Below are 23,798 nucleotides of genomic sequence, written 5' to 3'. Positions count from 1 at the left end.
TGTAGCTTTGAACTGGGCATCAGGAGAAACCCTTCTTTCTCTTACGTTGTTTTTGTCAGAGTGTTTATTACAGTGACTAGAAGAGAAACTAAGACGCTGGTGGAGTTGCTTTTTGTCACTGTCAGCCTCAACTATCCAGTTACTTTGTTGTTTTGTGTCTTACGTGGTGAGCTGAGCTGTTCTTTTCTTCATCTTCCTACAGACGGCAGCCCGTGAGTCCTCCTCCACCGCCACGGCCAATTTCCCCACCTCATACTTACGGCTACATTTCAGGACCCCTTGTCTCAGATATGGATACGGATGCCCCAGAAGAGGAGGAAGACGAAGCCGACATGGAAGTTGCCAAAATGCAGACTAGAAGGCTTTTGTTACGTGGGCTTGAGCAGACCCCAGCATCCAGTGTTGGGGACCTTGAGAGCTCTGTCACTGGGTCCATGATCAATGGCTGGGGCTCCGCCTCAGAAGAGGACAACATTTCCAGTGGGCGCTCCAGTGTCAGTTCGTCTGATGGCTCCTTTTTCACTGATGCTGATTTTGCCCAGGCAGTTGCTGCCGCCGCGGAATATGCTGGCCTGAAAGTGGCTCGACGCCAAATGCAGGATGCTGCTGGTAAGTCCTGAACACCCTTCACCAAGAGATGTGCGCCATGTCCCCATCATGTGTCCTATGTAAAATAATTTTCCTCTCTCTCTCCCTCCCTCCCTCCCTCCCCCCCCCTCTCTTTCTACATGTGGAAAACAAATTTAAGAATATGATTTGGTTTGATTATTTCCTGGTTGTTATAAAGATGTTTTTATTTGTTGGTTTGGTTTGGTTTTTTTCAAGACAGGGTTTCTCTGTGTAGCCTTGGCTGTCCTGGACTCACTTCATAAACCAGGCTGCCCTCGAATTCACAGAGATCCCCTTGCCTCTGCCTCCCTGAGTTCTGGGATTAAAGGTATGCACCACCACACCCGGTTCTGCAAAGACTTCTTAAGTAATTTATATTATTTTTATAATAAATTATATAATATAATATAATAGTCACTAAAAGGAAATTCATTTTGATAGTTCTATTTAATTAGCACTTTCGTAAGATTAAATAAAAAAATACCCAGTTGAAACACGCAAACCATCGGGAAATGGAAACTCCATCAGAGACAACAGTTGTCCTGTAACTCAGGGAGGAGGGCAGGGCAGAGCCACTCACTTCCAAGTAGGTGCTTGTTTCTGTGGCTTCCACACTATAGGACAGATGAGGCTGGAATCCCGCTAGGACCAGCAATGGGTCTAACATCTTACGACCCATGTCTGCCAGCCAGATCCTAGTTTATAAAGGTTCCATGGCCCCCAGAGTAGAACTACCAGCCAGGAACAAGCAATAGACAAGGAAGCCTGTGAAAGGACAGTGCAGATTGAGCCCGTAGCGCCTCTTTTTGCTTCATATCAATTTAATGGGGAACATGTTTGAAATATGCATGCATCTTAAAGCATAAATATTTCATATTTTAATCTAATAGTTGAAAGAGCAAGTTAATATAAATGCATATTACTTTTTCCCCATTCCCCTTTTCATTGCTATTGCCTAGTGTAATACATGTACTTATTTTTAAATCATTTTTACTTAATTCTTCCTCTCCACTCTTACTTAGAGAGGAAATACCATAAGAAAGGAAATAATTGAAATTTCAACAAGCATCTTATGGTCTTTGTGTAAGATGAATGTGTGTGTGTGTGTGTGTGTGTGTGTGTGTGTGTGTGTGTGTGTTATGCACGTCTGTGTATATGTGTGTGTATGTGTTGTACATGTCTGTGTGTCTGTGTGTATGTGTTCTTGTGTCTGTCTGCCTATATTTCTGGTAGCCAAGAAAATACAAATAGTTAAGGAAAATGTTATGGTCAAGAGGAAAGAAACATATTTCATGAAAAGAAAAGATTATCACAAGTCAAAATCTTCTTCCTGTTTTAATTTTCACAGTTTAGTAAGTATCACATTGGTAGCTTTCTGGCTTTCTTGAGATACTGTGCTGATCATTGTTTTTTATCAGTTTAGAATATACTCACAGATATTTCACTTACAGCACAAGGCCATCTCCGTACATTATTCATTGTGTAGAAAAAGATATCTAATATTTACCAACACATTATCATAGAATATGTATTTACTCCAGGCCTATGTTTTATAAAATGCAACCAAATATTCTGTTTTCTAGTAACAGCTACTATGGTAATACATGCAAACCTAATCATATTTATTAATAAATAAAAAAACATCTAATTAAATATATGTTTTACCTCAGTTTTCAACCCTCTGTAAAAAATAAATAAATAAATACATGAAATTAAGCATCTCAAACCTCTATTTTCAGATTGCATTAATGGTGCGTTTCAGTTCATTAAGTCAACAAAACATAGGAATAACATTGAAAATTCATCTGTAAACGACCTTATGCCTCAGGGTCTATGAGCAGTAGATGGCCTTATACAATAGAATGAGTAATGGTTTCCATCTCCGCCCTAATTCTCGGTTTTCATGGATACGTAACTTTAATTGTAATAGTCTCCATCATAGCTAAAGAGAGTTGGGTTTAATATTTTATTGTATTGTAATTTAGTGGCACTTCTGGTTTCATTTGGCTCATAATTATAATGAACTAAACAGGCACTGGCCTCTGCCTATTACGATATTCTTTTCAAGAAATGACAATGCTTATCATGTGACTTGGAGTTAATATGAATGGATAATCCAATCACATTGCTTCTCACTTGGCTGCATTAATGTCCATTATTTAATGTGCCTCAGTTAGCACTTTTAAATGTGTTGATTTCAATGTATGTGGCTTCTCCTGTTTATAGCCAGAGGACATGTCTGAATCCCAAGTCTATCTGAAGTTTCTTGTGGTTCAATAGAAAGCAGTGGACTTGTGGATGGAATTTCTAGAAACCAAAATAGTGTAGGTCGGCATAGCCCTGAAAGCCTTCTCTTGTCATTTTAGATGATCTGAGTAGTACCTCTTAGGAAATACATCCTCACTGTAAGGGCCTGGGAATTTGATGACACTGAAATGTGCCATCTCTGCTTAGTAAAATAAGTTTGCACTGTCGATTGGCAATATTGTGTCTCCAAAAATAGCCAGCACTAACTGGACTCTTGGAGGGGCCACTGAATAGTGAGGATTGACAAGGATCTTGAGGTCAAAGAAACAAAGAAGTACATTTGGGTGTGACTGTGTATGTGAGCTAGACTGCTTTCCACATACTTACAAAGATAATAACCAAAAACATTATTTTAAGTTATTAGGGTTCTACCTTCAAAGAATACCATACATAGATTTAATTAATCCAGTTCATTTTTACAACATGAAGTTGTTAAGGAATCTGACTCTTCCTATCCAAAATGCAACAAGCACCAAATACATGGTGCAAGAAAATAATAACACTCTTGTTTTAAGAACATTTTAGTGACGGTACCTGAAAAATTAATGGCGGTGTTTTTCCCTATATAAAGAGGACCATGAACTTCAGTAGAATAAAAGTCCTGTGGCTTTACAAAAAGAAAAAATAAAAATAACAACAGTACTTTCAGGGTGTTTTCTCCAGTTAGCATAAATAGAAGGAAGAGGCAGCTTATTATTTGGTGGGTGTTAAGTACTTTTTAAAACTAGGAATTGTTTCTAGCTTGAGTGTTTTGCTCTGGCTCAGTCAGTGAAATTAAAACGCCCTGATGAGTCTGCCTCTGGCTTTCCTCCTCAGGCCGCAGACATCTCCACGGCTCTCAGTGCCCTAGGCCCACGAGTCCCGTGTCTACAGACAGCAACATGAGTTCTGCTGTAATCCAGAAAGTGAGACCTGCCAAGAAACAAAAGCACCAGCCAGGACATCTGCGCAGAGAAGCCTACACAGATGGTAAGTCCATTGAAATGGATGAAAACATCTATGAGTCGCGCCTATCTCCCTGGCTTCTTTATGGCTAGTGAATGTGTTCACTGACATTAGAAATTACATCAACATTCATTAAGGGTAGCCTTACGTTACTTGCAGGGGCAAAAAAAAAAATCCTTCCACAAATTGTCAACCATCTTTAGCCTTTGCAGTTTCCTACACAGCTGGTTATTTAAGAAATTAAATAAATATCTGTTGCGAGTTTATTGTATAGCTTCACAAAATGGCCATGACTCTAGTAAGACGTCATAGCATTGAACTTACCTTTGTCAGCACCACTGGTCAAACCTCCAAATCATCTCTGTTTTCTTCACTCAATTTTTTTTTTAAAATAAATTTGCACGGAGACAAAGGACAGTGAAGGTACTGACACAGTTTTTGCAACCACGGTGGTGTTATGGGTTGTTTGTGCACCGCCTCAAACCCTCTTCTTGATGCCTTCAAGTGCAATATGGAGTCTTGCTGAGGAGGTGACACTTGTATTCTCAAGGGGGCGGAGGAGAGTAATACAAACACTGTGATGTTGTCTAGAGAAAGCCTTTAATGAAAGTGCCTCAGGTGGCCCAGCATTTATTAAACTACCACCACCGTCTCATTTTATAAAACAACCCTTTGGGCTTTATTGGAAATTCATGTAAGATAAATTCTCTCAGAGACACTCATCTTGCCAAGTTTTGTGAATTTACTAAAGGGGTGAAGGAAGAATTTCCCCCACCTCCTGGGTGTCTGTAGCTACAATCCGATTAGGACTTTCCTTAAGAGGCAGCAATTTTTCATAAAGGCCATCATTTGCTATTATCATGTGAAAGCTTAATATTATAGATGCTTATCCAAGGTGATGGGAGGAGTTTTTGGAGGTGCTTTTCCGTGTGAGCCTTGCCACTTGACAGAAAAATTTAATACAAAGCTCACCGCATGATGAGCACAAGTAATTTTGCTATGAGTGGTTGTCCATGCTATTATCTGGAGTTTATTCTGTGTATTTTTCTCTCACTAGCATCTATCTGATATTAGACTACATTAAGTACTGGCATGACACTGCACACCTGGCCTCCTGGCTTCTGCCCAGGACCCTTTTTTTTGTCAGTGAAACTGAGCTGTCAGAATATTATCTGATTTTGAAAGGTTATTACAGTGGCTCTGCACATGTTTGCCTCTGTTAAGGGACAAATTCTCGGTGTAAATCCTCAAACTATACAGGCAATCTTACATTTACGGGACCCCTGTAATGGCATTTTACAAGTTTTATTGCTGTTTTATCAATGTTTATTATCTCGACGACAGGAGTCTTCCCTGAAAGGCTGGTCAGACATCAAGCCTGGATGTAAACACATCTAAATTGGACACATATGGAAAAAATCTGGCCTAAAACTTTGTGTAGATCTTTCCACCTCTTATTTATATGTATTTAGAGAGGAGCCTGGCCATGCCTTCAAAAATGCTTTAAATAGTGAAAGCTTGCTGGGTTAACGAGTGAGCATTGCAGTTATATATGATGTTGTTCTTGAGAATTGTTAGCTGTATTTGTGACCTGCATTCTATAGGACTTGTTTTGACATATTTAAAAACAAAATATGAATATTAACTAATGCTCACATAAAAAGGATTAAAATGAATGATGAACCACTCAAGTTATTTTTTTTATTTAATTTCAGGAATACCAAAGAACTATATTGAAACATGTGTAAAGCTAAAAAGTTAATGTGAAATATTACTTGGATTTTGAGTAGCTCATTTCACAGAAGTGCTTATGCAAATTATCAGTACTTACTGCATTGCAAAAGATAATAATAGTTTTCTGTAACTCATGAAAATAAATGATGGAGAAATGAGTAAAGTTGGTTTTAAATTATAGCTTTATCTTCCCTTCAACACAGGGAAACATTCATCCTAAATTTGTGATTATTAGACTGTTTCTTCAACCCATTTCTGAATATTTCCTTGAAAAAGCTATATGTTATTTGTAACTCCTAAAATAAGCATTAATAATTTAAAATCACAAAATTTAGATCTAAATGCACCAATCTCTCTCTCTCTCTCTCTCTCTCTCTCTCTCTCTCTCTCTCTCTCTCACACACACACACACACACACACACACACGCACACACACACAACACACACACACACACATTTGGTAATTCTGGTACTCAAACCCAGGGCTTTGTTCTCCCTCTGCCATGATCTGTACCAAAACCCAATATGTATATACTTTGGGTAGCAACTATAAAATAGAGACAAAAGTGATTTTTCTCATAAATCATTTTTATCAGATTTAGAAAATATATATGAGGGGCTGGAGACATGGCTCAGTGTTCTTCCAGAGGACCCAGGTTCCAACACATGAGCCTATGGAAGCCATACCTATTCAACCCACCACAGAGAAGTTTGTAGGGTTTGTTTGTTTCCTTTTCCTTAAGTGCAGTGTATGGACTCTAATTGGTTGTTGTATATCAGTTTTGAGAACTATGTCCAGAATAAATAACATCCTCGAGTTTATACCACCTGTGCTTTATAAATATCCAAACTTCAGTTTCTCCAATAAGTTATTTTCTAAAACATTCAAAAGAGTAAACAAGACCTTATTCTGAGTCAATAAACCGTAGTTTTTGAGGACCCCTCTCAGCTAGTCTGTCAGGAAACAGTCCCACAAACTTTATGGTAACAACAACTCACTGAGCATTTCCTCAGAGCTCGAGAGGGTAAAGTCCATCCTTTCCACTGTGTGGTCCCTCAGTCTCCCTGCAGTTTGCAATTACTCGCTAAACTCTTTTTACAGAAGCATTAGTCTCTTTTTGGATTCAACCCCATCTAGTAAGCTCATTTTTATTTTATTGCTTCTCAAAAGACTCCAAATACAGTCATATTTTTAGATAGTGGGGGTTGTAGCTTTAGGTGTGGTGTTTGGCAAGGACAGAATTCACAACACAAGAGCCCACCAGCCCCTCTAGGATCGTGGCCATGCCTTGCCCTGTAGGTAAAAATATAAGGCTTCATGAAGACCCAGGAAACACTAGCCTGCAAAACAGAGTACCTCCATCCTCCAGGCCTGATTATTTATTTATTTCATGTTTGCCACTTTCAAGCTTAACCCAGATGGAGGATGGGATTAAAATATATGAATATTTATCAACCGAAGTCTTGTGGAGTTAAAGTACATTTCTAGGACCTTCTAATAGACTCCCCACCCCCCACCTCACCCCCGCCTTTTCAGCCCTCCCAATACATTTACATACTTGATTTAAAAACCAAATCTATAACATTTCTCCAGTCCTACTTTTCATAAATTATAAATTCACCATCCTCTTTAGAATGATGTTATTTTGACTTGATTTGTCATTAATTACAAGGTCTTGGGACTTGAAGCAGTTACATAAATAGAGCATTGGATCTGTCTAGCAAGTTAATGCTGCACTAGCAGATTTACCTACATGTGTGCTTCTATGTATCACTTTGTGTTTGTTAGCTGAGGATTCTTGTAAAAGGAGAAAGTGTTGATAAAATGCTACAAAGAGAGACTGGAGAGATGGCTGAGAGGTTAAGAGCCCTCGCTGCTCTGACAGAGGACCCAGGTTCAGTTCTCATCACCCACATGGCAGCTTAAAATAACTTGTAACTCCATTTCTAGGTGGTTCCATACCGTTATTGGCTTCCCAGGGCACCAGGAATGCATGTGATGCTCATACATACATGCAGACTAACATCTACAAAAATAACCTTCTAAAAAGATTACGTAAGACTTTTAGAAACTAGTTCCATAATTCCCTCACTTTAAAATTCACTTTAAAGTAGTGCATAAATTGCAGGAAAGCACGATTCAGCAATAAGGGAAACAGAGAATTGTCCATGTAAAAGTAACCTCCAGTTTAGTACCATTTTCATTGGCGTAATACTTTAGGAAGAAGAATTTGCTCCGCAATCTTTTTATAGAACACATGAAATCTGCTAGCATTTCTCTGTGTCAGTTGGGTACAGTGACAATTATATACCAGAAGTTACGATGCTTAGCAAGGTCACCGGTGTTACAGACAACACCTATCCAGAATATCCAGTAATAGATGTCCTTTTGAATTTGGGATTTCTAGGACTCTGTTTGATCTTGTGATAGCAGTAACCATAGTCTTTAATACCTTGACGAGCCCAGATATCTTGTTATTTAATGAAACTGATGGTCTCTCCCCTCCTGATGATTTATGTTTATAGTAAATAGCAGAACAGAAGGAGTGCATAGACAGGCCATGCCCTTTGCCTGCAGGTATGTTCTGGATTAACTTCTCCTGTTACTACTCTCTGGCCCAGCTTCCAGCCACTCTGCTAGCATCTCATGGCTTACACCACTGTTTAAAGTCTATTTCTTAACTCTTTCTTGTCTTTGTCACTTTCAATTTGCAAATGCGATATGCCAGACAGATATTCTACTGCTGAGCTACATCTCCAATCAGTCTTTCCTTTTAGCGTCAACCAACGAGTGGCGGGTGGAGAGGGACTTCAACTATAAGTACTTATCTCGAAGTATTGCTTTGGGGCTGGGTGTGGCGACACACCCTGGAATCCCAGCATTTAGGAGGCAGAGGCAAATGGCTAGATGAATTCAAGGCCAGCCTGGTCTACATAGTGAGATCCTATCTCAAGCAAAACAAAACAACAACAAAAACAGCAGCAGCAACAACAACAAAACTGTAGTCCAAAAAACTCAACTGAAGTAGTCAACTAAGGGATAAATCCTTGCAGTAGTGACTGTGGCCATGTGTGTAACAGGACTAGGGATTCAAAAATTAGAGGGAAATTGTCTATACTTTGGCCTATACCGTGTTGAGACTGTGGTCAGTACTGTGTTGAGCCTATGAGTCATAATGCAGTAAGCCATGAAGTACAGTAATAAAACTTTGTTTTTCTTTTTGCTTTTTTAAAACAATGGATTCCTAAAGAAAACAGCTCGTAGTAAAATGGTGGTTCAAGGTTTTTTTCTTTCAGAGTCAAGTAAAAATTTTTATGATGTCTAAACTTTAGCCTGCAGTGTCAAAGAAATTTAGTTTTAAAAGACCTACTTTTTTGTTAAAAGGGGAGAAGGAGGTGGTTCCTTTCATAAATGAATATGCACACAAATACATAAATAGATGAAAGAATGAGAGGTCCTACATTAAACTAACGTTATTCAGTTCTTCCATTTAGTATCATAGTACGAATCTTCAAGGCACATTTCGGTGGTGGTGGTGTTTTGAGGAAAGGTTTCCAGGGAGCCCAGGCTGGCTTGGACCTTGTCATGTAGCTGAAGAGAACCCTGAGTGTCTGATTCTCCTGCATCTGCATCTTGAACACTGAGATCAGAGGCATAGACCTCCATGCCCAGTTTATTTGGTGCTAGGGACCAAACCCAGGGCCTTATGCGTGCTGAGCAAGCATTCTGACTACGGTTAATCTCCAAGCCCTTCAAAGTATAGGCTCGATAGTCAAGAATTTCTTAAACAGGCACACGGAAATGATTAACTAGTGGACATTGTCAATGTCAGCAAAACATTTCTAAACAACCTATATATTCCTCTCTGGGAAATAGCTAGCTAGTGATGTATTTATTGAGCAAAACATTATACAGAAAAGAATTTCTAAATTCATTTGGAGACATACAATTACATGACTAGGAGAAAGAAACATTGCAATTCACGTTAATAAAGATGCAAGGCTGTTTACTTGTATGATGCTTTTTATCAGGTTACCAGCTACAGGTGGGTAGATGCTATACAGAGCTCCACACGCCCATAGCTTATAGTACCTGGCTGTGGATGGTGCTCCCTTGAATCAAGTGACTTAGCATTGCAGTTTTGTTTTATGAAGATAATTTAGGGAGTGAGCTATAAAAAAACTATCAAAACTAGTCACTCTTCATAATCAATCCTGAGGACTGAAAAGGAGATGAGGTACCAGTTGGACTGTCATGTCTCCATTTTATATGACTTTGATATTTTTACCATGTAATTTTTGTACCATGAATACTTTTTTATCTGAATGCCCAAGGCTAAAATTATAATAAGTATTTTAAAAAATATTTTATGAATCCTTTTTGATATTTTTGTTACCTTTCAAATCAGAAAACAGTGCTCCACCTACAGACATGGCTGACTGCATAGTAATGTTGGTTCCTCTTTGTCTGATTTTGATGACTCTTGAAATGTGCACTGACACATAACTAGTTACTTTTCATTTTTGTCTGTATACTCTGAAAGCCCTTTCTGTCCACGTTCCTATAATTGAACTCATACTCCTTCACAAAAACTTCTTTTTCATTTCTGCACTCCACACCTGCAGAGATGCTTTTACACCTGCATAGTAAACTAGGGCCAAAGCCCTACATCTCTGCCTGCTTCCCCTCCCTGGTACTGTAGTCCGTTGATCATTAGGTAAAACTAGTTTCCTTCCTTCATCTCTGAAATATATTCTTTACAGTAATATTTCATCTCCTATCTTCCCATATTGGACTATTATTATGACCTCTTAGCCCCCCAGAATAAAGACTCTTTTATTGTAATCCATCTTCCAAGCACAATCAAGTCAATCTGCCCCTAAAAACTTGTTCATATTAAGTCAACTTACCAAATACTATTAAAATATATTTATCTTTATTCATGGGTTATAGCTAGAAATCACTTTTATGAATTTAAGCACTGCTTACGAACAGTACATTTTCTAGATATTAAATTGTATGCATACTTTCATTTTTGAAATACATCCGTGATGGAAAGAATTTAAATTGATATGTTATATAAAATATTGCTTAAAATATAACTACTAGCTATAGGTGTAGATATAAAACCAAAAATTAACCTACATTTCTATGAGTAATTATCTGCTTTTAAATGTCTGGGCACACGGTAAAGAGAGCCTTAATTGCACTGTGTGTGACCAAATGAAATAATATGAAGAGCGGTAGAGATGAAGAATCTAGAAGCATTAGTCTTTGGTCTGCTAGGAGTCAGCTTTGATATCAGAAAATGAGTTAAAATCGACGTGGCACATTTTACCTACAAATTAAGAAGAAATTTAGGCCAGATTAGAGATGGCAATTAAAACTGAAGTGCCAGCCTTAATCAATTTGAAGAGGTTGCATAAAGACATAAGAGAATATTCATCTAAGACCTATGAACGCATGCTGAAATCAAATAGGAAGTTCTGCTGGGTTGGAGTGGGGAAAATTACAGTGCATACATACAGTAGTAGCCAGCCCCACAGTAGAAAGTGTCCAAGTCCTGATTCTGTGATTCAACTTTTCTGTACTGGATGAAGATAAAATTCTTGGTCCTAAATTTTGTTGCCTTCAGTTATTCTAGTCCACGTAAGGTAAGTGTGACTCCAATGATAAACCTGGTTTTGATGAATTTACACATGTCTGATCTCACAGCATTTAAAATATTCTTTACAGATCTGCCACCCCCTCCAGTGCCGCCACCCGCTATAAAATCACCCACTGTCCAGTCTAAGGCACAGCTGGAGGTACGACCAGTGATGGTGCCAAAACTCGCTTCTATAGAAGCAAGAACAGACAGATCATCAGACAGAAAAGCAGGCAGTTATAAGGGGAGAGACGCACTGGATGGAAGACAAGTCACTGATCTGCGAACAAATCCAAGTGACCCCAGAGAAGCACAGGACCAGCAAAGTGATGGAAAAGGACGAGGAAACAAGGCGACAAAGCGAGACCTTCCACCAGCAAAGGCACACCTTGTCCAAGGTATGATTTTCCAAAAGGCAGGCAAACACAGAACTCCCTAAGCCCTCAGGACACATGCATAGGCTTTTGTAGCTCTATGAAAAGAGGCATGGCTAAGGCCCTTTCTAACAGTGGAGTGGGAATGCGCCTGGCTTATTTAATACAATTTATTCCCACACATGGCATCACACAAGTGTCTTTAAAACGATGCCACATTAACTGACTTTTAAATTTTAATCTTATTCTATTTTCATTTTATTCTATTTTAAAGGTAAGCATTATTCCAACAGACTAAGCAAGGATAATGTAGGTATCAGGTAAAAATGATGGAAGCTTGAAAATAAACATTTAGTGACCAATGGTTTCCTTTTTTTTTTTTTTTTTAATTTTTAGATAATAAGACCAGAAATAAATATCTAAAGACAACACTAGTAAATGATTAGGATGGAAAAGCCAAGGATACCATGAGACGGTGTTTTAGATGTTTTATATATGCAATAGGGAGTCATTTTGCTGGGAGAAGAAGAAGAGCGGGTATAGAACACATATGATGTGAGTCGCAGAAAGGACCATTTGATCAGGAGGACAAGAACTACTCAGAGGCTGGTTAGAGGCGTGGCACTGGATCATGGGAGAAGAGGGTGGATTTGAACCCAGTTCAGTATGAGAACACATAGGTATGAAAATGCCACAGTGAATCTTGTTTCTTTGTATGTTAACTTTAAGTTTAATTAAGGAAAAAAGCCTTTTAAGTAAGAGATGATGTAATGTGATTTGTGGCTTGGAAAATGTAACTAACATCCCAGCATAATGAAAGGGGAGACCAAAATAATCAGGCATGTCGTTGCAGTATTCTTCTAGGTATAAAATGTAAAATGAGTTAAACAAACATAAAAGAAATGCAAATAGCCAATATGAGCATGTCAGAGGTAGGCACAGCAGTACTACACTGCTAGAAAAATGTCAAAATATAAGTTAAAATAATACAGTTTTTTTTTTTAAAGTTATTCAGATAGTGACTGTGAGGCTCCGTGTATCTGATGGAACAGTTGTACCAGCCAAATTAAAGAGAAGAGAAATTCATAGATGTCACGGGGAGGTTACATTTCCTTTTATTGACTAAGATGTTCACCATAACCTAGACACACACACAAAAAAAAAGTTATTAAGAGTTGAAAAAAAACTGACTAAAAGATCGGGATAAAGGATCAGAGTCTGAGTGGATTTTAGAACAAGCAACGCCGAGGTAATAACTCTATGAATTATAAAGACTGGATGTCAGCAGAGAGGATGTACAGGAAATGTTTAGGAATCACTCCTCTAGGAGGAAAAACAAAACCAAACCTACTTTGTCAAAAAGCCTGTCACCTCTGTTGTGTGAATATTTCCCTAAGGCTAAAAGTCTAGCTGCTAGCAGGATGAATGTGGAACGAGATAGAAATGTGTACAGGAGGTTTCTGTGAATTGTCCCAAGACGTCATGGTCATTCGGCAAATGGAAGAGAGTCCACATTCTCTAAAGCACACTGAAAGTGTTCACCCAAAAGACCTAGCAGTTGTGATAGCTAAGCTATGAAAAGTAATATCCCATTCCGTGCGTTATAACCAGTTGTGGATCTCTGTAGTAGTCTCCATCTCTAGTAAAAATAAACAATCTTTGATGAGAGATGAGAGCTAAACTTAACTGTGAGTATAAAGACAAGAATTTAGAGGACAGTTAGAAAGTACATTCGCTGCAGAGAATCACAGCAGTTGGGAGTCTCCTCTAGGGTCTGTGACCTCCCCGGCTACAGGAGGTTGCCATACAGTACCAGGTATGAATTCCCTCTGTCAGTCCAATTTAGGTTCAGGTACACAGCTGTTGGCTACACCAGAGGGTCAAAGCCCCACTCCTGCACCATTGGGCATATCTTGCTGGGCCAGCTGGTATGACTTGTAAGCATTACGGCTGGGAAGGACCACCTCAGTTGATATGTCTTCAGTGAAGGCCTACACCTAAAGCCGAGGAAACATCACCGGGCAGAATGAGTCTAAGAGGCAAATGACCAGAATGCCTACTGCTAGATAGTATCCTCTAGATATCCAAGAGGAAAATGTGCCCAGGGCTTTTCCACATTTTGCTTGAAAAGAACCAGCATGAAGACACTGCCAGTTGGCATGCCAACACAGAGAGCATAAAGTACATCAGGTTCTACCCCTGAGGCAAGAGTTGCAGGTGGCCGATGACCACAGAGAATCAGTTTCCTCCAAGGATGAGTTTGCACATAAGTTGTCCAATCCCAAATGATTGGTCTTGAGCACACACACATATAAACGACAGTAAATGGACTCAGTAGATTGTATAAATGTGGGCATGTAACAATAATAATTTTAAAAAGAAGTCATAAGTTAGGGAAGGGGCCATAAAAGGAGTTGGGGTGATGTAGATATGTTATACTTGTCTGTGGAGTTCTAAAAGTGTGTCTTTAAAACAAAAATACTGTCGCTAGATGCGGTGGTGGCACACACCTGTAATCCCAGTACTCAGGGAAGCAGAGGCAGGTGGATTGCTATAGACCAGGCCAGCCTAGTCCATAAAGCGAGTCCAGCACAGCCAAGGCTACACAGAGAAACCCTGTCTCGAAAAAACAAAAACAAAACAAACAAAAAGACCAGCCATCATCACCTTTAAGCCCAGCACTTAGGAAGCAGAGGCAGGTGAATTGCTGTTAAGTTTGAGGCTAGCCTGGTCTACAAAGTGAGTCCTGGACAGCCAGGCCTACACAGAGAAACTATGTCTTGGGGGTTGGGTGGGGGGAAAGACTACTCATCAGTAAGATCTGTGTTTGACTGAGAGATGCTCCCTCAATAAAGAAGATGGAAGAGTGACGGAGGGTGAATCCAGACATTAATCTCGGGCATCCGTGTGAATGCACACACACAGACCTACTCACATACATGCACCCACACACAGGCAAACATGTATGCATACTATACACAAACGCACGTGAGAAAGTAGCAAAGGAAAAGAAAATGGTGCTGCCTGTGTGTGCTACCTATGACCAGGCCTCCCCCCAAAAATAAAAATTAAATATAAAATGTCACAATGTAACATTTTGATGTAGTCTTACGAGGCAAAAGGAATTTCTGTAATGTGCCATCCATGATGACCATGAACGAGAACTGTTGGCTGCGATAGTCAGAATAGGAGCCAGACTTTGGGGGACTGAAGGAGGAGTGGAATTTTTGAAAGGGACATGTATTAGTCACTCCCATGTTTCCGTGCCCAGAATGCCTGATAAAAACAACTTGTGGGAGGGAGGATTTATTTTGATGAACATTGGCAGAGAGGGCGTGGCAGAATGGGTACGGATGTAATGCAGAGCAGAGAGCAGAGCAGGAAGCCTGGGCGCACGGAATATTCAAAGGCACCCACTGGCACCTCAGTCAAGTAGTTCTACTAACTCAGCCCCTTCCTACCGGTTCCACGGCGTCCAAAAATAGCACTGCCAGCGGAGAAGCTGTCGAACAGGAGCCTGTGAGACCTTTCACACGCAAACAGGAGGTGGGGAATAGGAGTTCTTCTCAGAAAGTTAGGATGACAAAGCTCGCGTGTTGTTCGTCTAAAATGCCAAACCGGTGGGGAATGTTTTAGGATAAGAGTTGACATCATCATATACTATGTCCAAAAAGCCATGCAAGAGAGGTTTTTTGTTTGTTTGTTTGTTTGTTTTTAAGTAAAATAAATAAAAAGACAAGATTTAAAAAGTAAAGAAAAAGTGGTGGTGGTGGTGGTGGATGACCTTAACCCCAGCACTGGCATGGGGAGGATGCGAGGGAGGCAGGCAGATCTCTGTGGTTTGAGGCCAGCCTGATCTACAGAGTTAGTTCCAGTGCTACACAGACCAGCCCTGTCTTGAAAAACCAAGAGAAAAGGTAAAAGAAAAAAAAAAATTACTGGAGGGGGCAGGAGAGAGTGATGGAGGAATTGACACAGAAAATTTACTCGGGCTTTTACTGTATTTTAATAGAGTACATTTTGGTAAGTTGCTTTGTGTGTTCACTAATTTCCTTGCAACAAAAAGGGTGGTTTCCCCTCTATTCTGGGACCATGGAATCAGACATCAAGTAAGTGCAGCTCAAAAGCTGTGCCTTTTACACAGACGCTCCCACTGTGTGACCACAAAGTCCTTGGTCATATCAGCTTTGAACACTTTCCCCCCACCCGCACCCCCGACAAGACAGGGCTTCTCTGTGTAACCCTGACTGTCCTGGACATACTTTGTATACCAGGCTGGTTGCGAACTCACAGCGATCCAGCTACCTCTACCTCCACAGAGTGCTGGGATTACAGGTGTGTACAACCCTCCTGGCACCATCTTTGAACACTTTTTAGCTTTTAAGCCAGAGCTGCTCCGACACTAAACTTTTGACTCCTGGCCCTGTGTCCCAAGTAGTAATTTACATGCTGAGTAAGTACCATGACGTCAGTTATGGACTTCATGTCTGGTCAGAAAGTATGACCACCTTTGTGATCATGAACAAATTCCAAAAGACCATGGATTCTTTAGGAGAAAACTGCAAGGCTAGACATATCTTGGTGTGACAGAATCAGAGCAAAGAGCAAAAAGAGTTTAAATCAATCTTCAGAAATTTAATAAGTAGCTATTAAATTATAAAATTATTTCTATCTATAGAACTAAGTTGGAAACCATTAAGCGAGAAATAAGAAAGCTTATTCCGTGAAATGCATTTAGCAGATCCAGTTGTTATTTTACTTTGATTTTCCAGATTTTTATTTGAACCATAACCCCACGTGTGTCTATCATTAAATTATCATTGCTAAGCGTTGCTGTAATTTTCACCTTCTTGATTCAATTTACATTATTTATTTAATGAAAAAGGCACCCTGATTTGCATGTGTAATGAATGGATATTTTTTAATTAAGGAAAGTGCTTTTCTAGACTTGAAGGTCTGATCCTTTGTGCTGACACTTACCTCTATTTGTTTTATTTCTACACATATCAAATGCTCATTGTGCTATGTTGACTGTGATAACTCTTCAGATGTCTATAAGCATCGAATTTGACCTCAAGAAGCTTGTAGTCACATATACATGTGCTTACACATAGAAAGAAGAGAGAAAATATATATGTAATTGATAGATACCTTATGATTTTAGATATCCAATAAATTAATAAAATATATTAAAAAAAAGATTTTAGATATCCATGCCCTCCCTAAGGACCTTATCACTAATCACTAAGAATGAGTGAAATTGCTCAAGATAAGCTGTAAAGAAAAAGTACAAATGTGATTGTGTGCAATGTCTATGCATCTTTGGAAAGAAAAAACAAATTAGGACACTGACATGTAAGAGGCACTCTTTCTCACACTTACATATAAAACACATCCTGAGAAGATAGATACAGAAAGAAACAGTGTTGAAAGCCAAGACGATAGAAACATTTCATTTGCTAAGAACAGTGAAGTCCTGAGACATAAGGGCTGAAGTGTGGTTAGCCTCATCAACACTCTCAGTTTTGTAGTGGCAATGTAGACGTCATGGTTAGATATCAGCAGGACAGAGTAAATGGGAGCTACAACTACCAACTTTGAGCCAATTTGCCTCTGATTTATTGGTTTGGGGTTTTGAGTTTTCAAGACAGGGTTTCTCTGGATAGCCCTGGCTGTCCTAGAATACTCTTTGTAGACCAGGCTGGTCTCAAACTCACATAGATCCACCTGCCTCTGCCTCTCAAGTGCTGGGATTGAGGTATGCACCACCACAGCACAGCCCAATTTACTTTTCAAGAAGGTTGGCTGTTCATCAAGGAAGTAAGGAACACCTTGAAACCCTGAGGAGAATAGGATTAGGGCAAAGTTCTCAACCAGAGAGATTTTAATGTATTGTAGTTTGAGAAAATGAAAATCAACAGCAAAAAACTAGTCTACCAAGATACAAGCAAGAAGAGACTGCATATGAAGAGCAAAATCCCAAGAGTCAGATGGTAAGCCAATTACATAGGCAGGAGTGAAGGAACAGTCGATGAGTGTTTACATCGGATACATATAAGTCCAAGACAAAGAAGGAGCTAACTGAAATGGCTGGGCTTCTGTAACCTCAAAGCCCATCTCCATCGTCACTCCTAATCCTTCCCAAATAGTTCCACCAACAGGGGACCAAGCACCCAGATGCTCACTTGCATTCAAACTACCACAAGTGCCTTATTATTTAAAGTCATGGAGGTTGCTTTCTCAATAGCTTCTGAACACAAGCTCAACACTTGAGCGGGAACTGGCTTCTTCATACTAATCTGTAGAAGAACACTCCATTTATATAGTGATTTCACTGTCTTTGTTAATGTCAACAGTAAGATCTTCTTTAAGCATAGACTCTACTATCACTTGGGCTCCGGGGCTGGGGCGGGGGCGGGGGCGGGGCAGGGGTGGGGGTGGGGTGGGGCGGGGGCGGGGGTGGGGGTGGTTAGAAACTAAATTATCTAAAAATCACATGTTAATAAAAGAATTGGACGTCAATTGATTCCACATTTGACTTGTCTCCTATAATAACTGGTGGTTTGTATAGTATGACCCCATAGACTTGTGTGTCTGAATGCTTGGCCCAGAGGTAGTGGCACTGTTAGGCAGTGTGGCCTTGTTGGAGGAAGGGCATCTCTGTAGGGGTGGGCTTTGAGGTTTCCTACACTCAAGGTCCCTCCAGTACGGAAGAGAGCCTCTACCTGGCTGCCTTTGGATCAAGATGCAGAACTCTTGGCTCGTCTAGCACCGTGTCTGCCCGCACAATATCGTGCTTCCCACCATGATGATAAGGGACTTAAACCTCTGAACCCGTAAGCCATCTCCAATTAAATGTTTGCCTTTATAAGAGTTGCTGTGGTCATGGTGTGTCTTCACAGCAATAAAACCCTAAGACAATGGCCTTGGCGACAAGTGAGTTTGAGATGGACCCTGGTTCGTAAGTGGACTCAATCCAAATTCCCAATTCCTGCATGGAAAACAATACTTGTTATTGTCAGTTTCAAAAGGCTGCATTATCTATTACGTTTGTAGTGTTTGGACTTGTGCCTCAGAGTCATCCACGCTGGCTGGCTGAGTTAGGGTTTTATTGCCGGGAAGAGACACCATGACCAGGGCAACTCTTATGAAGGAAAATGTGTAATTGAGGTTGGCTTAGAGTGTCAGATGTTTAGTAAGTTATCGTCATCGCAAAGTGCATGGTACGTGTAGACAGACATGATACTGAAGAAGGGGTTGAGGGAGGGCCCTACACCTCGATCCACAGGCAGCAGAAGGAGACTGTGCGCCACACTGGGTGTAGCTTGAGCATAGGAGATATCAAAGCTGGCCTCCAGCAACGCCACACCTACTCCAACAAGGCCACACCTCCTAAGAGTGCCACACCCCATGGATGAAGCATCCAAACACATGAGTCTGTGGGGCCATTCCTATTCAATCCTCCACACTTGACCACCCAGGATTACAGATAGAGAGGAGTGACTGTGTTCTATCTTGTTCACATGCTCTCATTGTATTTCTTTACACAGAGGATATTCTGCCGTACTGTAGACCTACTTTTCCAACGTCAAACAACCCAAGAGATCCCAGTTCCTCAAGTTCAATGTCATCAAGAGGATCAGGAAGCCGACAAAGAGAGCAAGCAAATGTAGGTCGAAGAAATATGGCGGAAATGCAAGTACTTGGGGGATATGAGAGAGGAGACGATAATAATGAAGAATTAGAGGTATGCATAATTTTCCTCAAGTTTTAAAACACTAGGCTGTAGCTGTGATGTCAGCCCTTGAAGTTATGAGCATCTATCTGTCAGCATACAGACATGTAACCATTTTATCACCAACTTTCCATATCCTGATGCCTGTGACGTTGCTACCTGAAGTTCCGAGAATGGGAACTTTTTTCCAGAGTTCATTCGTTATTTTAAATGTTAACAGTGATGTTCTTGAAGACATAAATTCATATCCTTTCACATATTTTTAGATACAGCACATGTATGACAGAACACAAGTTGGGAAATAAATTGGTCTGATGTATGTTATAATTCATAGTATTATATGAAACCTCAATGAGGTGAGAGCTGCTAGTATGTGAATGTTATCCTCTATTATCTGCCATCAGGCTTAATCTGACTGACTTTCCAACTCTCTCACACCTTCACTGTTCTAGAAAAGAACCCAGCTAGAAGAGGATCTCTTTCTAAGTCAAATAAGTGTATCTTTCCTTGTAATCTAAGAATAATAGACAAGATGGAGTTGGGAACCATATTTGAAAGTTCCTTCTCCTTAAAAATTATTATGTTTTCTCTATTTAATAAAAAGTACCTCAAATAAAAATTTGTTTTTTTACAAATGTATTTAATCACAAGCAGATGCTAAATGAGTTTCAGAGTCTTTTTTTAAAAAATAGTTTATTTATTTCTATTTTACGTGCATGGGTATTTTGCCTACATCTCTCTCTCTCTATCTATCTATCTATCTATCTATCTATCTATCTATCTCTTTCTCTATCTGTGTGTGTGTGAGAGAGAGAGAGAGAGAGATCTTGGAGTTACAGACAGTTGTGAGCTGCCATATGAGTGCTGGGAATTGAACCCAGGTTCTTTGGAAGAGCAGTCAGTGCTTTTAACTGCTGGGCCATCTCTCCAGCCCCAGAGTTTGAGAGTCTTATTTCAAAATATAAGATGAAAATGTTAAGAAATCCTGTATAATTAAATATCATATATATCTTGTATTTAGACTTTGTGGTTTGGGATGAGAGATGCTTTTCTCCCACAAATGATGTCAGAATATTTGTTTTTAAAGTTAATTTTTTTGCCTTTTAAATAGAACTTGGGGTGTGGAGGGTGTCGAAAGATCCTTGCCATGAAATTGAATATTTAAAAATGAGATGCAGAATTAAAATGGTAAAATGGCACTGAAGGGAAATTAGATCACTTTTTCTTTGGAGCCCTGTGCCCCAACCTGTGACATCCAGGTACAGGACAATTTGGTACTTGTATGAGGATGATTGGATTTGCTGTAAAGACGAACTAAAGTTGAGAAATAAATTAGTTGTGAATGAACACTTCAACATATGCCAACAAATGAATGAGGAAAACAGTCAATGAATATAAATAAATTTAAGACAACTATCTTTAGATTTGTTTTAAAACTAAACAAAAATGTATCTCTTATAGGAAACTGAAAGCTGAAGACAACCAGAGAGGCTTACGATACTAATGTGAAAATCATCACTCAAGATGCCTCACGTCTGATGACATAAAACACCAGATGAAATATTCAGTGCAATCAGAATGTAGAAATTGTCGTTTTTATTCCTCCTATTAGGATAACATTTTTAAAAAATTTCTTGGGTTTTTATTGTTGCTGATTGATTGCCTAACCCTTGATGAACTGCCCTCTTTTCCCCTCGCTGTTGCAACCGTTACACTTGACTTCCAGTAAGGGAAGTGTCTTGACTGCTTGCTTCAGCCAAACAGCCAGCAAGAAAGAACAGACCAATTCTTTTGCATTTTGCCCCGAGATATGGCATTTGCACTGCTTATAGGCCAAGCTAATTTATAGCAAAATATTGATCAAAGATACAAAGGTGATGAATCAACCTCATGCCAAGGGCTCTCAAAGTATAATAGTTCTATGACCAACTGCTAATGCCAATTAAAGCATACTTCATTTTACATGATTTTAAAACCAGTCCTTCATACCACCCTTTGCTGGGGTAAACTAAAAATATGTTAAATACAGAACTACAGATAATTTGAACGGGGTAGAAGCATTGTAAATATATATTCTTTGCAACTCCTGGTGGTACTTTATTTTGTCTTCATTTCAGTCATTGAAATATATTCTTCTTGGAAATGTACTTTTGCATAAGTAGGGCTAAGCCAGTTGGACCTCTGGTTGTCTCATCATTGTCAGAAGTAAAGCTAGCAAAAATCTTGTTCTATTTTTCAATCAAAAAGCAACTACAAATGCATATTACAAACAAATGGATGTTTTTAATGACCAATTGAGTAAGGACATCCCTATCTTAACTGGCCTAAATTTCTTCTGGTAGTGTCAGTTCAACTTTCAGAAGTGCCACTTAAGGAAGTTTGTTTGACTCTTTTTTGTTGTTGTTGTTGTTTTGTTTTTGTAATGCACTGTTTTTAATCTTTTTTTTTTTTTTTTTTTGGTTTTAAAAGCACAATCACTAAACTTTATTTGTAAACCATTGTAACTATTAACCTTTTTTGTCTTATTGAGGAAACTGTTGAGAAGTGTTTTTAACCTGTTTTGTTAATGCTCTGTGTTTGTATTTGCAATATTTGAATGATGACAGCTGGTGAAGTCATGTACAGACTTTATTGTGGGTTGTGAACCAAATGGTTCCAATTTTTCCTGGATTTAAAGAAAAGAAAAAACAAAAAACAAAAGAAGTTTGAAGTTTGTGGTGGCCAATGTTGGATCTTATACGATTTCCTTAGGAGCTCACAAGAGGCACTCTAACTTACAATTGCCAAGTGAAGCTCTCTCACTGTAGATGTCTATGACTTTTTGACATTATATGAATTTCACTGACTTTATAATTGGTGCTATTTGAAGAAAACAAAAGGAACCTTTAGTCACACATAGGTTTCAAGCCTGACCCCACAAAGCCAAACAAAATTGAACCACAAAAGAAAGAAAAAAAAGGGGGAAAAAAAAAAAAGGCTGGTATTCACCAAAAACTAAGTGTGCTCATTTAGATAATTTGAGAAAGCCCCATAGGAAGGGTGTGAAGTACTAAGGGAACAATCCATGTGATTAATGTCTTCATTATGTTCATGTAAGAAACCTCTTATTTTTAGCCATAATTTTGCATACTGAAAATTCAATAATCAGAAAAGTAATTTTGTCACATTATTTATTAAAAATGTTCTCAAACACATCATCCTTTCCTGTGTTGATTTTTTTCATTGTGTGATTATCAGATTTATTCCATTAAATCACAAAGTCGTTTTGTCTTAACATTTCACCACTATAATTATGAAAAGAGCAAACGTTCTCAGTTTGTTTAATGAGCATCCGGGTTCTACTTAAAAATTCTTGTCTCAATTGTAGGAAATAAGTGGAAGACAAATCCTAAGTTGAGGTTTTGCTATGTGATCAGAGACTAACTCTGAAGGGTATGCAGTTTGTCCATGTGTGTGTATCTGAATTTCAGTTAACTTATTTCTAAAATAATTGGGACTCAACTGTAATAAACCTCATTTGTAAAGTTTCAATCACTTATGTTCTGTCAGCACGAAAGTTTATAAATCTCATTGCTTGTCGATAAATACCTGCTTTTTACTTTCTGATCTATGTTAAAATCTGGATTGCCAGTTATATACCAGGTTTCACATTATGATCAATGAAATCATCATATACAGAGTTTCACTTGGATGGATGAGATGGGTACCATGTCTTGGAAATGTCAAGACCAATAGAATATATTGAAGTTAGACACCACCACCACCACCCCACCCCCGACACCCACCATGTGACATACGTATTTTTTTCTTTTACCTAAATTTTTGTGTTTACAAGAATTTAAAAAGCTGAAGAAAAAAAATGGAACAGTGGGGAACTTAATTCAGAATTTAATTTTATAAAAATGAAGTAATTATCAACATCTACTTAGTTTATGAGCAGATCCACAGGTCAAGGAGCCGGGTTCTAAGCTATTTTTCAAGAACAAACCACTAGAGAGACATACGTAATGGACTGATTTTTCTCTTTTTCTAGGTGGGTAAACTATAAATGACACTGTCTCTCTTCTTATTACCTGCTGCAATTCACACACAAAATCTGTACATCAGAGGGCCTGGAGTTATATTCTAGTTTTGTCATGGCTATGTTTCCTTGGACATGTTACTTAACCTCTAAGTCTCAGGTATGTCACCTGTGAATTCAACCTACCTCATGGAGCGATTGTCATGATTTAGGGAGTTAATGTATCTGGTATGGACGCTGTAAACTCCACACACACTATAAGATATTGTTCTGTTTATGGACTGAAATTCACTACACATGCAATCCCCATTTTTCATATCGAATTTGTTCCTAAAATTTTTGCATGAAAGTAAAAAGAGTAACTGTGGTATAAGGATGAGGGTGCTTCCATTTCTGGTAAGTAAAATTCACTGTGAACTACCCCA

The 23,798-nt window shown here is 39.0% G+C and overlaps 1 protein-coding gene across 7 annotated transcripts in view; it reads left to right on the top strand.

Moving 5' to 3' along the window:
- Positions 1–22,546, top strand: part of ROBO1 (roundabout guidance receptor 1) — a 994,953-nt gene extending 972,407 nt beyond the window's left edge. For all 7 annotated transcript variants that reach the window (XM_084802512.1, XM_084802517.1, XM_084802513.1 and 4 more), the window contains 5 exons: positions 203–609; positions 3,733–3,885; positions 11,333–11,641; positions 19,168–19,364; positions 20,814–22,546. In XM_084802512.1, coding sequence (XP_084658638.1) covers positions 203–609; positions 3,733–3,885; positions 11,333–11,641; positions 19,168–19,364; positions 20,814–20,828 — 1,081 coding nt within the window. In that variant the 3' untranslated portion in view covers positions 20,829–22,546. The remainder of the gene's footprint in view (positions 1–202; positions 610–3,732; positions 3,886–11,332; positions 11,642–19,167; positions 19,365–20,813) is intronic.
- Positions 22,547–23,798: the final 1,252 nt, after the last annotated feature.

Source organism: Acomys minous (genome assembly GCF_964271855.1).
Source record: "Acomys minous genome assembly, chromosome: 11".
Taxonomy (NCBI): domain Eukaryota; kingdom Metazoa; phylum Chordata; class Mammalia; order Rodentia; family Muridae; genus Acomys; species Acomys minous.
This window is presented reverse-complemented; position numbering and strand designations above follow the sequence as displayed.